Source organism: Crinia signifera, chromosome 5, assembly GCF_055691185.1.
Source record: "Crinia signifera chromosome 5, ASM5569118v1, whole genome shotgun sequence".
Lineage (NCBI taxonomy): Eukaryota > Metazoa > Chordata > Amphibia > Anura > Myobatrachidae > Crinia > Crinia signifera.
Genome location: NC_139221.1, coordinates 169,240,000 through 169,255,163, shown reverse-complemented (window position 1 = coordinate 169,255,163; position 15,164 = coordinate 169,240,000). Strand labels below are relative to the sequence as shown.

The window sequence follows — 15,164 nt, the reverse complement described above, 5'->3', positions numbered from 1 at the left end:
GACACACTGGGACCACTTCTCCTCAAACTTATTGGGGGTACGCCATAGCATACCTTCTTATAGCGATATTGCCTTAAGCTGGAGCGTGCTCCTTAACGCCCACGGCTTATCAGATAGGCACTTTCCGCATTAGCCGCTTCTACAAACGTGCCATACACAGAGGGGGTACGCTGTCACACTATACTCAGCGCAATTACCCATACTCTGGACCTTGTCTAAAAACGTTTTTTGTACATCTTCATTTTAATTGTTCCCTTCGGACTATAGGTGTACAATTATTCAGCACTCACTAGCGGCTTATTTACCTGGCAGCCCCCTACTTACTGTTATATACTGACTATATGTACCACCAATCAAAATGTTTTGAACACACTGCTATCATTAAAATGCAAAAGGGCAAATTTATAATGCCCATATAAATCATGTTGATGTTGACACAAATAATCGACATGTTGGAGTGACTCTCTATAGCATCATACATCAGAACAGACCAGTTGCAAATTATCATCTAACAGAGTTACACACCACTGTTACTTTTTATTAGGTGCAATTCCTGCTCTCTATAGGAAATAATTTGAAACTCTGGTCCATGTTCCTTCAGTGATCGGTTGACATTTGTGTTGACCTTTTCCACAGAACTTGTATAAAACCTTATTTGTGACACACTTAAGAGTTGCAATTTCCTCCCATTGGGTGTTACTCCAGCCCACTCATAGAGAGGTTTCTTGACACACGCTCCTATAGTAAGGATCGACATTTGTGTTGACTCTTTCCATAGAATCCCAATAAATCCAAATTTTGAGATATATACGTGCCCATGGGGCTTATTCTACAAGAGCAATCACCCAGATCATTTGTATGATCAATGACCGGTGGCACTGGTCGTTAGGAGTGTCAATCAATGTCGACCTACGAACAAGAGAGATTAACATTGTGGTTCTCCTCGCATTTAGTGCAATTCTAGCCCATGAATAGAGGTTGCAGAAACTCATGCTTATTGTTTATTGTTCAGTTCTTTTTCATGCAAGCTGGTCGACATCTGTGTTCACCTTTTACTTTGAGAGTCTTCCTTCCATCCTATTAGCAGTGTCTCAGGGGACACCTAGTCAGTCAACACTACACGAGTATATATTTTCTTGAATTGTGGCCCCGACCATACAGGTGCCATAACACACAAACCACCCTGCTGGCTACAGTGTGCATGCACCTACATAAAGGGGAATTGAGCCAAGTAGACACCCAGATATTGTATTCACATGTTATTAATATAAGTGTCGGCTAAATACCTGTGGTAACACTGATACTTACCCACAGTCATTATTGGTGTGAAGTCAGAGAGCCGCCGTTTTTTAAACACATTATGCGTATATGTTGTGTATGTGTGTTTTTATATTTCGCCATATTAAAAGATATCAATAAAAGTTAATTTTTATTCGTTTGAATCTTTATAGGTGCACCACACCAGGACATACTTCTCTCTCTCTCTTGTCAATTAAAACATGGGTCCTCAAACTGCGGCCCTCCAGATGTTGTGAAACTACAAACCCCAGCATGCCTTGCCACAGTTTTGCTATAACGGAGTGTTAAAACTGTGACAAGGCAAAATGCTGGGATTTGTAGTTTCACAACATCTGGAGGGCCGCAGTTTGAGGACCCATGGCCTAGAAAGTAAAATTGCAAGATTCGCAGATGACACAAAACTGATTAAGGATATTAACTCAGGAGAAGTGAAAGTACAGTACTGCAAAATGACTTAATTAAACTAGAAAAATAGGCAGATAGGTGGAAATATGATTTAACGTAGATAAGTGCAAAGTAATTCATTATGGAAGCAAAAATGAACATGCTAGTTATGTTAAATAAAGTTAGTTTGGGGAGCTCTACTGTGGGTGACAGGCAGTTTAAGTGTTGGCGTTCAGAATACCAACATCAGCATCCAGAAGGAGGGAATACCAACAGTGGTCAGGTATGTACAGTATAGTTACTCTCCCCCTGACACCCCCCCCCCCTAACCATTAGCCTAACCCTCCCTCCCCACAGCCTAGCCCTAATCCTCACCCCTTAATCTTAACCCCATCCCCTGCCATCTTAATTTACCTCCCCCTTCTTAGTGCCTTTCTTTAACCCCCCTCCCTGCAGCCTAACCCTATGTTTTCCCCTAGTGCCTATAACTAAATCTCCCCTTCTGCTGCCAAACTCTAACCTTTCCCAGTATAGAACCTTTTCCACAACTGTGCAAACCACAGAAAGAGCCACACATAAATTCTTTGGTTGTCACATATATCATATCTCTCTAAGAGCTATCCTAAACATTTATGCAGTTTAAATTAACAATATTTCCTATAATGTATATATGGAATGGTATGAAATAATATAAATCCATTCGTAAATATAAATCCCTCCTTGCAACATTTTTGTCATGGCTCACAGGAGAGTTTCCATTATCATGTCCCGTTTCTTAACTGTCAAACTGCTAGTGAGGATTCGGCATGCTGTCCCGGATGCTTGACTTGTGCTGCAAGGCTAAACTCCATGGCTAGAGTTCACAATATTAGTGATAAGCTACAGTACAAGGCGCAGGACTCTGCTTGTAATCCTGTCATACCTTATAGCCTAGTTCCCGCCACAGCAGCATGGAGGCACCATCTTGCCTAGCATCATTTGATAGGAATTTCTCCAATCCTGGCCAGCTTATTGATCAGCTGACAGACTCAGCCAATACAGTTCCATCCACATGTATAAAGCTCCTGTCAGGAACCCCGGTTCTCATGCCGCTCGCGTGCGCCCCTTACTGGCACGCTGGTGTAATCTGCTCCGCAGATCAGCTGTTGGTACACTCTGCAACCCCTGGCGCGATGTCTCCATCTCACAAGCTATTCCCTGTGTCACCTAGGACTCCAGGTGTATTCCCTGTCCTGATTGCGGGTCACATGATCCAGGTAAACTCCAACTTACTTCCTGGTCTGTGTACTGGGTACTTCCTGCTGCGGCTATTTATCCAAGCCTGCGGCTGATTCCCTAATCACCTGGAGGAATAAAAGCCTGCTTCCCTGTCTCCTCCCCGTCTTGAACAACTTGTCAGTTCCCCCTGCAGGTTCTCCAGTGTCAAGCTCCCTTCAAGACTACCCACTTGCTCCAGAGGTCCAGTTACCTGAGTCCGCTGTTACCTGCTTACATCCTCAGCGTTCCTGGTTATTCCACTCCTGCCAGAAGCTTCCATGAGTTCCATCTGCCGTGTGATCCAGCTCTCTATGTGCAGCCCAGCTTACCTTCTCAGCGTCCGAATACCAGTGGGTCCCCATGCCCTTCACCTCTCGGCTTCCAGGCCGCCCCAGCGATCCCCAGTGATCTCCATCGATTACCATTGAGTCCCCTCCGGCTCCCATGCCGCATCACAAGAACTCTCCTCCGGCTCCCAGGCCGCACCATCGAATACCATCGACCGGCTCCCAGGCCACATCCCACGGTACTCAGTCCCCTATACTGTGTACACCTTGCTACCCACATTCCTCTGTGCCCTCTGTGTTGCTACCAAGCATTCAGTGCCATCGATCACCATGGATGGTTTAAGTGCCCCATAACATCTCTGCTCTACCAGTCTCCAGAGTATCAATCCTGCCAAAGCCACAGGGGAACCTTGGTAGAGGGCCGCGACCTGGTCGGTAGTTGCAGCTAAGTCCATATCCCCTTGCGGGGGTCACTGGTGAACACCACTGTCGGCTTAGACCCCGCACCTCTGCCTTAGGTTCAGCCAATCCTCTGTGTCCCCGGCAGGTCATCCTTCTCCATCCCTCCGTGCATGAGCTCCAGATACCTCAAGCCTCCCATTTTCCGATTCCCTGCGCCCTCCACTGGCTCACCCAGGTCAGTGCCGGGAACACAGCAAGTCCAGGCCGTGACAGCTCCCAGACTCACAATGCTCAGGTTGCCAGTGCCACAAATCACACAGCTCAGTGTATGGGTTTCCTTTGGAGTTTGATCTACTGTCGCTCTGAACCTTCAAGTACTTTGAGAGTGGTCCCAGCTGATCCTGTTGTACTATCAGTCCCAGCCAATCTTGATGTATTATCGGTTCCAGATAATCCTGTTGTGCCATCGGTCCCAAATGATCTGGTTAGGCCTTCAGTTGCAGCTGATTCTGTTGTACCATCAGTCCCAGCTGATCCTCTTGTATTATTGTTTCCAGATGATTCTTCTATATCCTTGATTCTAACCAAGCCTGCTTAACATCTGGGTACTAATTTACTCCATCTGTTCAACTTAACTCCAAGTGACCCAGGCAACGGGTCACATCATGCCAGCTTGAGCCAGGTCATTCCCCTTATACCCCTTTCACATTGCAGCTGTAACACGGTATATTGCCGTTTTTTTAGTGCTTTAAAACGTTTCCAGCAGCAATGTGAAAGCTACATTGTCAATTTACCGGTTACAGAAAACCGGCATTTTGACACGTGTTAAAAGGAGGATCCTACACGTTTCTGAGCCGTTTTCCCTGCAGTCTGAACAGCTCAGAAACGGTATTTGCTATAAATGATAACCACCCTTGATCCCCGCCCACAAGCAGGAAAAAAACATTTAAAATGACATTGTATGGCTTTCTATGGGTGAAACAGGTTGAATCTGAAAGGTACAAAACGGTATTTAAACTGCAATATACCTTTACATCATGCAATATGAAAGGGGTTTAACTGGCTTTTAACCAGTTTTAAGACACGTTTAGAAAAACGGGTTGAAAGCAGGTTTTTGCAATGTGAAAAGGGTATTATTATGCTCTCGGAACAGCAGGAGAAACTGTAGGGGGAGCTGAGATGGAGCAATTCTGCTAGGCATGTCGACTTGTGGATCAAACCCTTAATTCGCTTCATAGGGATCCAACCGTCATCAATCTCTTCAAATCATATCACTATAGGTTGGCGACCATACTTGATACTAGGTTTAGGTCATACAGTGTATCTTTTATCTGACAGACAGAAATCTGACGAGATGCAAAGAGCTGTTGGTGAACAAATTGGCAGCTGAAGCAGCACGTGAAACTGCAATATCTCCTCCTTCAATTTTCCCTGCAACTGCGGCTGCTAGGAATAAACTTAGGTACTTGTGTATCATCACGGCGCCCACTGCTCCATTTGCGTAGAGGGCTATTCAGGGTAGTGAAATCGCATCGCATTGCATGCCATATTGTATGGCATGCGATGCGATTTTCCTATGTAATGTATTCACTGCTCTGTGTCAGTGAATCCATTAAAAAGATAGGATGCGATAAAAAATCGCATCGCATGCCATTATTGTATGGCATGTGATGCGATGATATATCGGTTCTGATGGAACCTAGAATAATGCCATTTAATGGTAAAATGACATAGCAGGTGACATTCTATAGGATGAGATTATCTGACTTTGGCGAATTTCATCGCAAAAACGTCCGTTTTCGCACTTTTTCCCTAATTCGCATATTTAATGAGATGCGAAAATCTGCAAAAAGTGCGGTTTTGCCGCGAAATCGCACTTTTTAAAAGTGCGATTTTTAGTTTTCGCCAGAACTCGCATCCAGATGTTTTCACATTGAAAAGTATACAATTCGCATATTTAATGAGATGCGAATTTGAAAAATGTGTCTAAAAATCTCAAAAAAATCAGACCAAGTTCTGATATGCGATTTGGCCAGAACCCTGCACAGATCATAGAGATCTGTGCATGGCCCTGTGTTAAAAAATGTGGAAAAGTGTTTTTTGACAAAAAAATAGCGTGGGGTCCCCCCTCCTGAGCATAACCAGCCCCGGGCTCATTGAGCCGGGGCTGGTTCCAAAAATACGGGGGACAAAAAGCATAGGGGTCCCCCGTATTTCTGAAACCAGCCCCGGACTCTTGGACCGGTCCTGTTTCCAAAAATACGGGGGACAAAAAATCTGGGGTCCCCCGTATTTTGAAACCAGCACCGGGCTCCAACAGCCCTCGGTGTCATGCCACAGCTGGGGGACACTTTTTATATAAGGTCCCCCGGCCGAAACATGAGCACCGTGGCTGGTCAGCCTTGGACGGGGTACCTGGAGGAGTGGGGACCCCCCCATTAAGGGGTTCCCCCCCCCCCAGGCTTCACCCGTCCAGGGCTGAAGCCCGGGGCTGTCACCGGCGTCCGTGGCCAGTGGACGCCGGCCTGATATGGTTAAATCTTACATACATAACATTGCTTGATACAGGAGAACTACAAGTGCCAGCAGACCTCCCCCGCATGCTGGGACTTGGAGAACCACAAGTCCCAGCATGCGGGGCATTAATGGGCCCGCTGGGACTTGTAGTCCACCTGTAAAAAGAATGTTAAAAGAAAACACACACACAGAGAAGTAAAACTTTATTACACACACACACACATCTCATTTTTACACCAATATACTCACCAATCCAGGTCCAGCGCTGTCCTCTTCACAGCCGGCTACCCCCGCACTGACAGCGGGGACAACCGGCTCTCTCCGATGCCGCTAACAGCTTCTGTTGCGCTATCCCAGCGCTACAGAGGCTGAGAGCATCTTTGGCTTATGCGTCTCCATGGAGACGCATAGCTCAGCCAATCAGGGCTGAGCTATGCGTCTCCATGGAGATGCATCGGCCAATCACGCTCTCAGCCTCTGTAGCGCTGGGACAGCGCTACAGAGGCTGTTAGCGGCATCGGAGAGAGCCGGTTGTCCCCGCTGTTACCCCAACTCCTCCAGGTACCCGTCCAAGGCTGACCAGCCACAGTGCTCATGTTTCGGCCGGGGGACCTTATATAAAAAGTGTCCCCCGGCTGTGGCATGACACCGAGGGCTGTTGGAGCCCGGTGCTGGTTTCAAAATACGGGGGACCCCCAGATTTTTTGTCCCCTGTATTTTTGGAACCAGCCCCGGCTCAATGAGCCCGGGGCTGGTTATGCTCAGGAGGGGGGACCCCACGCTATTTTTTTTTTATTTAAGAACAAAAAATCGCACATTTCCTTAAATTCGCACATTTTCATGCCTAAAATTCGCACATTTTCATGCCTAAAATTTTTTTGTCCGACATTTGCATCTCATTAAATATGCGAAAAACGGCCAAAAAATGCGATTTTAAAAAGTGCGATTTGGTGTGAATTTTAGACATGCCTAAAAATCGGAACCCATAGAATGTCACCCATAATGTCATTTATTTTGGCCCCCCATGCCCCCCACACACACACACACACACTATCCAAGTCATCCCTAAGCGCGGCGAGCGGCGTCAGTAGGCATCGGACCGACCTTTTCATACCCCCACTCTCTACCTCGGCGCGGAGTTGACTTTATGAAGTGTGGCGAGCGCAGCGAGCCACCGAGCCCGAAGCGTGGCGAGCAGACACGTAATACATGTAACACATGTATACATGTAGCATAATACACGTCCCCTCGCGGGGCTCGCCACGCTTCAGGCTCGGTGGCTCGCTGCGCTCGCCACACTATATAAAATCAACTCCACGCTGACGTGGGGGTATGAAAAGGTCGGTCGGATGCGTACAGGCGCTCGCCACGCTTCGGGATCACGTCGATACTGGGGGGGGGGGGCATTAATAAATGACATTATATGTCATTTAATGCTATAGTACATTAAATGGCATTATAAGCATCAAAATCGCATCTCATCGCATGCCATACTATAACGGCATGCGATGCGATGCGATTTCACTACGTTTGCGTATGTAGTAAATTCGGGCGCCGTGATAATACACAAGTACCTAAACTTAATTTTCCTAAGTGAGCCACTAGCCACTAGTGGTGATGCAGATCTTTCTGTGAAAGCATATAGCACCTGGTTGGCTCTCAAATAGCTGCCTACAATTAGGGACATGTCTATCATGACTTCATCTCATACGGCCACAATTCAAAGAATGTTGGATGATTATTTTAGTGATAGCATCCAAATAGGCATTACACACAATACTTTTCCAACTTGCAGAAAAATAAGACAATTTGGAGCCCCTTGCACAAACTGGCTTTGCGATCGATTGGATGCCATTGACAATTGGGCAGCCTGGAGGGTTGCGAAGATCTTTATGAATTTTTGGAAGGCAGTAGAAAGTTGGGATCTTAGTATGTTCTTTTTTTATGTATTTGTATTCATTTGCATTGATGATCCCCAAAGGAAGGTCTTCTTCCAGTATATTACTAAGCTCTTCTGTGAACCTCTTAGCTGGATCTTGATTTAAGACTTTATAGGTGGTAGAATCCGAAAGGAGACAGGAGACTTCAATATTTCATACTTGTATTTGTCCTGGATCACTACGCCACCTTCAGTGGCGTAACTATAAATTTTGCTCCCCCAAGCCAAAAAGTTTTCTGGCAACATCCCCCCCCCCCCTTCCCAATTAAAAATGTGCCCCTCCAATAGATATAAAAAAGAGAATTTACACGTTCCAAAAAATTCCACCACGATGCCAATTACACAATATGCTACACACCGTAATGCTCATTACACAATATACCACACCCAAAAATGCCCATTACACATTATGCCACACACCATATTGCCCCTTATACATTTTGCCACACGCCTTAATACCCATTACATATTATGCCACACATCGTAATGCCACTTACATGTTATGCCACACCACACATCGTAATGTGTGTTTTATATGGGATGCTGTCAGCATCCGGGTAGTCAGGATGTTGGAGTAACGACACCAGCTACCTGACTGCTGTCAGAACCCTGGTGCCAGAACTTCAAAACAAATCAGGAAGCTGATGCCAGAATACCAGCACCCAATTATCCAGAGCGTAAGTATGCCAAGTTTGGGTCAAGCCAGTTAAGGGAAAGGGGGTTAGGCACCAGTTTGGGGGACAAAGGATTAGGCTGTGAATATAGATAGATAGATAGATAGATACACATAACTAGATAGGTATATACAGTACACATACACAAATCTAGATAGACTAGATATAAACGTTTTGAACACATGCAGGCAGGCAGTGCCGCGCTGCCTGAACTCACCTTTTTTCATCAGGCATCTATGTTCCTCTAGAATTCCCCGTGCTCTCCACTTTCCTGAGCAGGCAGTACTCTGCAGGTCGGAGAGCGGATGGAGTATGGACCTGGCAGATGGAGGATGAGGAGGGGGTGTGGGCAATGGAGGGAGAATGGAGACTTGCGCAGAGGAAGTTAAGGTGGAGGAGAGAGGAGAGAGACTCGCACTGACCAGTGATGGGACGGCGGAGGGAGATGGAGTTTGGATTGCGGAGAGCAAAGGGAGTCTCACGTGGTACCAGTGATGTGTCTGCTCCCAGCGCAGCAGCGTTCCCCCTAGACCCTGACACAGCTGGCTCCCCCAAGCTGTTGTGGGGTCTGCGGGACCATAGTTACGCCAGTGGCCACCTCCCTTGTCTTTTGGTGTTTTATTGATAGTTTTATCCTTATTTAATGATTTAAGAGCCAATTGTTCCCCTTTTGTGATATTAACTTTTGTTTTAATTTTCTGGAAGATTGTTGATGTCTTTCTCTATAAAGTTTTGAAAAGTTTTGATGTATGATCCTTTGCAGAATGTTGGATTACAGGATGATGGTTTTGAAGTGATATGTTCAGAATCCATCTGAGGATTTACTGATGGTGTTTGGCAAAACAAATGTTGATGTTTAATTTGCGAATGAACTTGCGTGCCTCAATGTATAAGTCAAACTTTTCAATTTGGCAATGTGGTGCAAGTTTCAACACTTTTTAAAGAAGTGATATTTCATCTTTGGAAATTGATTTTTCACTGAGGTTTTTTACTCTTTTGTGTCCTTAGTGCAGTAAACATACACATTATACCATCTGATTACCTAATTGTCACTATCCGGGTATTAAAGCAGACATATTTACCTTCCAAATGCCTGAGAAGACCATATCTGTGCTCCAGTCCAGCTCCATGTCTGATAGATCACAGGAACACATTGCTTGCATGGAGCTAATTCCCCCATTATTCCAGTTGGTGCTATATCTATAGATTGTCAGCTTGCAGCAGGGCCCTCCTACCTCCAAGTCTGTCTGTTGTTGCCCAGTTTGTCTTATCACTGTTTACTATTGTAAAGCGCAACGGAATCTGTTGCGCTATATAAGAAACTGTAAATAAATAAATAAAATAAATATTGCGCATGCACAAGACTCATTCAGCGATTGCAGCACAAAATAGCTAAAGCATCTGCTTGATTGACAGGCAGAAACATTCACAGGAGGATTGGGGGCTGTCAGCATTTAAGTATCACCCCTGTTTTCTGTGAGTGGCCAGGCCAAGGACTGTGTCGCAAGGCACAGTTTCCTTGGTCTTGCAAGCCGGGCTGTGACAGGTAACTAAGTAAGTTACAGATGGTTGTGATGTCCCTCTGAAACTGTGATTGGCTCAGTTTGATGCATCCGCATTGTTTAAAAAACTCATATGCTAAGCTGCTGCGAGCAGCTTAGAATATGCGACCCTTACTGAATATGCGACCCTTACTGAATGAAGGCTTAAATTAACTAGGGAGATGTTATGACAGTTTAAGACAGCACACTTATTTATTGCTATGTTAATACAGTATACTGAACTACAGTAGTATAATATAGTATAAAGTAGTATAATGTTCATGTCCAAACCCCCTGAAGTAGTCCATTGTTCTTATTTATGCTCCAGTCATCTTGTAAATTTGTTTTTATAGTTTGTATTTAGTCATTTTTATATTATCTTTGTTTTATGTACATTTATCTAAATGTATTTTTGTTTTTTGTGTGTGTGTCTGTGCTGCTTATGTTTTTGTGTGCTTATTAAGTCCACAGGTGCTCAAGTTCAAGTAGCAGGAGACATGCTACCAAATTCAACAGAACGTGCAGTTACTATATCAGGAACTCCAGACGCTATTATTCAGTGTGTTAAACAGATTTGTGTTGTCATGCTGGAGGTAGGTGAAAAATTATTTTGTATAAAATATATACTATAAGCAGATGTTATGTTAAGATTTTGAGTACAAAACCTATTATGTTGTCCACTATACTGTATATAGCATTATATTCAATTATTGTAGACATAGTTGTCAGTGACATATGAGTTGGGCCACATGCTAGCTCAGTGTTGGGGTAACCACCAGATGAAATCCAAACAAGCCCTATTTGTTGTTTTTTTTTTTGGGGGGGGGGGGTTAAAACTGTCTTTTGAAGGGTTTTTGCAATAATATTGTTAGTTAGCAATGGGAGGGAGGGAAGATAGAATGAAAAAATGTGTAAAAAGCAATGAAACAGTAGTGCATAGTGAGACAAATGCTGAGACAGTTAGGCCATGTTAACATCAGGCAATCACAGTACATGAAACATCATGTGATTGACTTGTGAGACAAGCTCAGTATCTTATAAGAACAGAGACATGGGTGAATCTAGGGGGTGGTCCGGTGGTGGCACAGGACCACCCATTAGCCCATTTTGTAGCTGAGGTATGGGGCTTTCCAACGAGCCCAGCACTGTGTCTCTAGCCCCCTGGGAACCGGAGATACGGCCAGGCAAAGCTGGAACGTTTTCCCTATAGGATAACATGGGACCCACTAATTCCGACCCCCACCCAGTTCAACGGCTGGCAGTTCCCCCTTCGGCATCACTGAAGCTCAAGGTTGATCTCAGTCGAACCCAAATCACTGGGCCTTCAATCTGATACCAGGGTGGATCCATATGGGTTAATTGGTTCCAGGGATATTGAGGTTAAACCGTTTTTTTCATTTCTTTAAATGTAATTTCATGACTGTTTATGTTCTTTGAGGGCAAATTTCTCTGGAACCAAAAAGCCCAGTTTCACGGGACGAAAATCATTGAAAGCCAACTCAAAAGTTCTTCAATATGATACTGGCCTCATGTAAATGGATCAGTTGGTTCCGAAGATATAGCTGGTTGGTTAAAGGGGGGTAGGGAGAGTGGAGTTGTTGTCCCTCCCCCTCACACCAGAAAATGCATGATCCTGGGACCATATTTCCGGGTAAATCCCTGCATTTTCTGTTGTGAAAGGGGTATTATTTCAAACAGCCGTGACCTGCAGTGCTCTGAATACAGCCGGGCAGCCCCCTGCTCTCTGCCCAGCTGTCAATGACTGTCACCCCTGCAGCTTCCGCTCCAATTCTTCTCCCCGCTTTCACCTCAGCCCGTCCCCCCCTTTAATCATGTGGTGCCGGCGCCCGGCATGCACAACAACAGCGCGCACAATATTTCAAATGTCCACTCGGCTAGAGGGGACACCAGGAGGGGAGTTGGAGCGTGCTCTTTGCTGCGCTCTGCTCCTCTCCCCATAGAAGCAGCTGCACCGCTCTCCATCTCTCCCTGCAGCGAAGGTTCATATAAAAATTTACAGTAATTGGCGGTATGTGGGGACATTACGCATAATGTGTGGCTTAATGTGTAAGGGGCATTACGGTGTGCAGCATCATGTGTAAGCGGCGTTATGTGTGCAGAATCATGTGTAAGGGAAATTATGTGTGCAGCATCATGTGTAATGGGTACTATGGTGTGCAGCATCATGTGTAATGGGTACTATGGTGTGCGGCATCATGTGTAATGAATACAATGGTGCCATCAAGCAAGAACCCCCTAGCAATGAGCACGTAGGTAAGCAGCACTTATGTGGCAAATATGTAATGGGCATTACGGTTTGTTATATAGTATGTAATGGGCATCATGATGTGTGGCACAATGTGTAATGGGCATTATGGTGTGTGGCTTATGTGTAATTGGCATTACGGCGTGTGGCTTTATGTGTAATGGGTATTACGGAGTTTGCTAAAATGTGTAATGGGCATTACTGTGTATGGTCTAAAGTGTAATACCACACCCCTTTTTGTGATGCCACGCCTCCTTCCCATGGGGCCACGCACCCTTTTTGGCGCGCGGCACAGCCGCGCAAAGGTCCCCCTGCTGTTATTTTTAGATCTGGGACCACCCATTACCATAATTCTAGATTCGCCTATGAACAGAGACCATCAACATCCAAATGTTAGGGGTGCAGGGGCTTTATGATAGGCTAGCCAGGGGGCCAACGTTCCAGTGTAAGATAGGGTGTTACTTTCATGTGATAGGTGTCCCAAATATCAGCGGTAAGAGCTTTCCAGTGATGGGCTATTTTGCATTTCATTGCAATATTAATATGCCAGATTAGTTTCATAGTGGGTTTTGCTATTTTTGGAACATTCTGAGGGAATAAAAAAAAAAGAAGGGTAAAATGGGAAGTCAACATTTGTAACTTGTAATATGAACCTCTGGGTAGCCTTTCAGGTCAAAACTATTTTGGGACAATCCCAAAATATATGGAGCAGGATACCCTTAAATTCACAACCTCTTTAGCACAAATCTGATGTGGTAGAACTAAATACCAGCGTGTGTATATTTAATTACATTTTCTCTGGAGGTGGATGATACAAGGTTCTGCCATATCTGTCTCCAAGTATTAGGCCCCAATTGTATTTGTAGATCCATTTCCCATGAGGGCTTATGCAAGGCCAATGAAGGTGAGTTATGTTTAAGCATAAAGCGATAAATCGTGGAGATAAGGCCCTTAGATATAGAGCAAAGGGAGCATAAAGATTCTATTAGTTTTCACCAAAGAGTTACGTGAGTGTAGTGTTGTGGAGTGAAAACTACAGAGTTGCAGGTATCGAAAAAAGCACTGAGAAGGGATATTGTATCTATCATGCAATTCCTTGAAAGTTGGAAATGTACATAGAGCAGGGTTGCCTACCTGACCCTCTCCGTCAGGCAGAAAATACTCTGTTCCTGGACTTCCATGGTAATGTATGATTGCCATCACCTGTGGTGAAACACATTTCTTATCAATTATCTAGCTCACCACAGGTGATGTTGATCATATATTACCAGGGAAGTTAAGGAACAGAGCATTTTCTCCCTGAAGGAAAGGGTCAGGTAGGCAACCCTGACATAGAGGGGCAAAATCAGTGATAAAGAGTAATTAAGCGGTGACTTAGCCTGGCATGCAGGCTCTAGGACAGCATCTGATCATAAACTGATGAGTTAGGCTGCTTGAATAAAATCCATCCAGTTAAGCAGATAAGTCAGGGGCATTTCCCTGCAGGATTTTCTTTTGTATTATTTTTGGAAATATCTTCTGCATTGTTGCAGTTACCAGCACAGGAGGGTTAGCTTCTTCCCAGCTTTAGGGGTTGTCTGTCCCTGTGCTGACTACAGTATCTGTTTTGTATTTCCATTTCATCTGCGCATTGTTGCACTTTTAGTATTTGGTTTGGTAGAGTTTCCCAGGTAACATCTGTGCATTGTTGCACCCGTGGGTTCCATCCTCATGCAAAGGAAGACTGAGTGTGCTCACATCATCACCCTATCTTGCAGTATTCCGAACTTCTATGAGCAGCCTTGTCCAAACTGAGACCTGGTGGCTCCGGCTTGGAGCCGGACCTAATTCGGACCCACAAATGTGGCTATTGTAGGTGAAGCTTTAGCCCGCAGGAGGCAAGCAGGACCTTTGTACTACTGCAACCGGGCCTGAATACTCAGTCCTCCTAATAGCCAGTATTTAAAGGTATGCCTGTCTCTACCTCCGAAAGGGGAGAGAGTGCACAGGGAGAAGGAACTAACGCATAAGTCTTAAGCTGCCCATACACGTGCCGATTCGGCCGTGCATTTTGAGCTTAAATAGCATCGCATCGCATGCCTTGTGCATGCGTTGTGCATGCGATGCGATAAAAAGCAAGTACAAAAAGTATGTGCAGCACATACTTTTTGTACTGTGCGATGATATGCCGCGGGAGCGCGCATCTCAAAGCACACATCGCGTCGCCGGAATCGGCATGTGTATGGGCACTTTTAGATAATCTATCCCACAACCAACAGTAAAAGCAATAGTCAGGTATGTGGACCACCCTTGAGGCTTCTGGTTACATGGTAGCCATAAAAAATTAGGAGATAGATAGCATATGGGCTTATTCAGATTCCAATTGAACCCATCTACACGTATATTTATTAGAGTACCAGAGGACAGTTTGGGAGAGGTTTTTGAAGTTTAGTATGTGGGACACCCAATCCCCCATATATGGTTCTGCTCTATAAGGTCTTAATATGTACTTGAGGATGTTTACCTGACCAAAGAAAATCAACCCAAAAATTCTGCAAACTAGTTAATGTGTGTGTATCATTACTGGAAGGGCTTGGTAAAATGTTCATTTTCAAGGCG

At 44.9% G+C, this 15,164-nt stretch overlaps 1 protein-coding gene across 9 annotated transcripts in view; it reads left to right on the top strand.

Moving 5' to 3' along the window:
* The window catches only part of LOC146080714 (poly(rC)-binding protein 3-like), a 517,154-nt gene that overhangs the window by 362,331 nt on the left and 139,659 nt on the right, over positions 1-15,164 (top strand). For all 9 annotated transcript variants that reach the window (XM_083188286.1, XM_083188279.1, XM_083188283.1 and 6 more), the window contains one exon: positions 10,765-10,893. In XM_083188286.1, the coding sequence (XP_083044412.1) occupies positions 10,765-10,893 (129 nt within the window). The remainder of the gene's footprint in view (positions 1-10,764; positions 10,894-15,164) is intronic.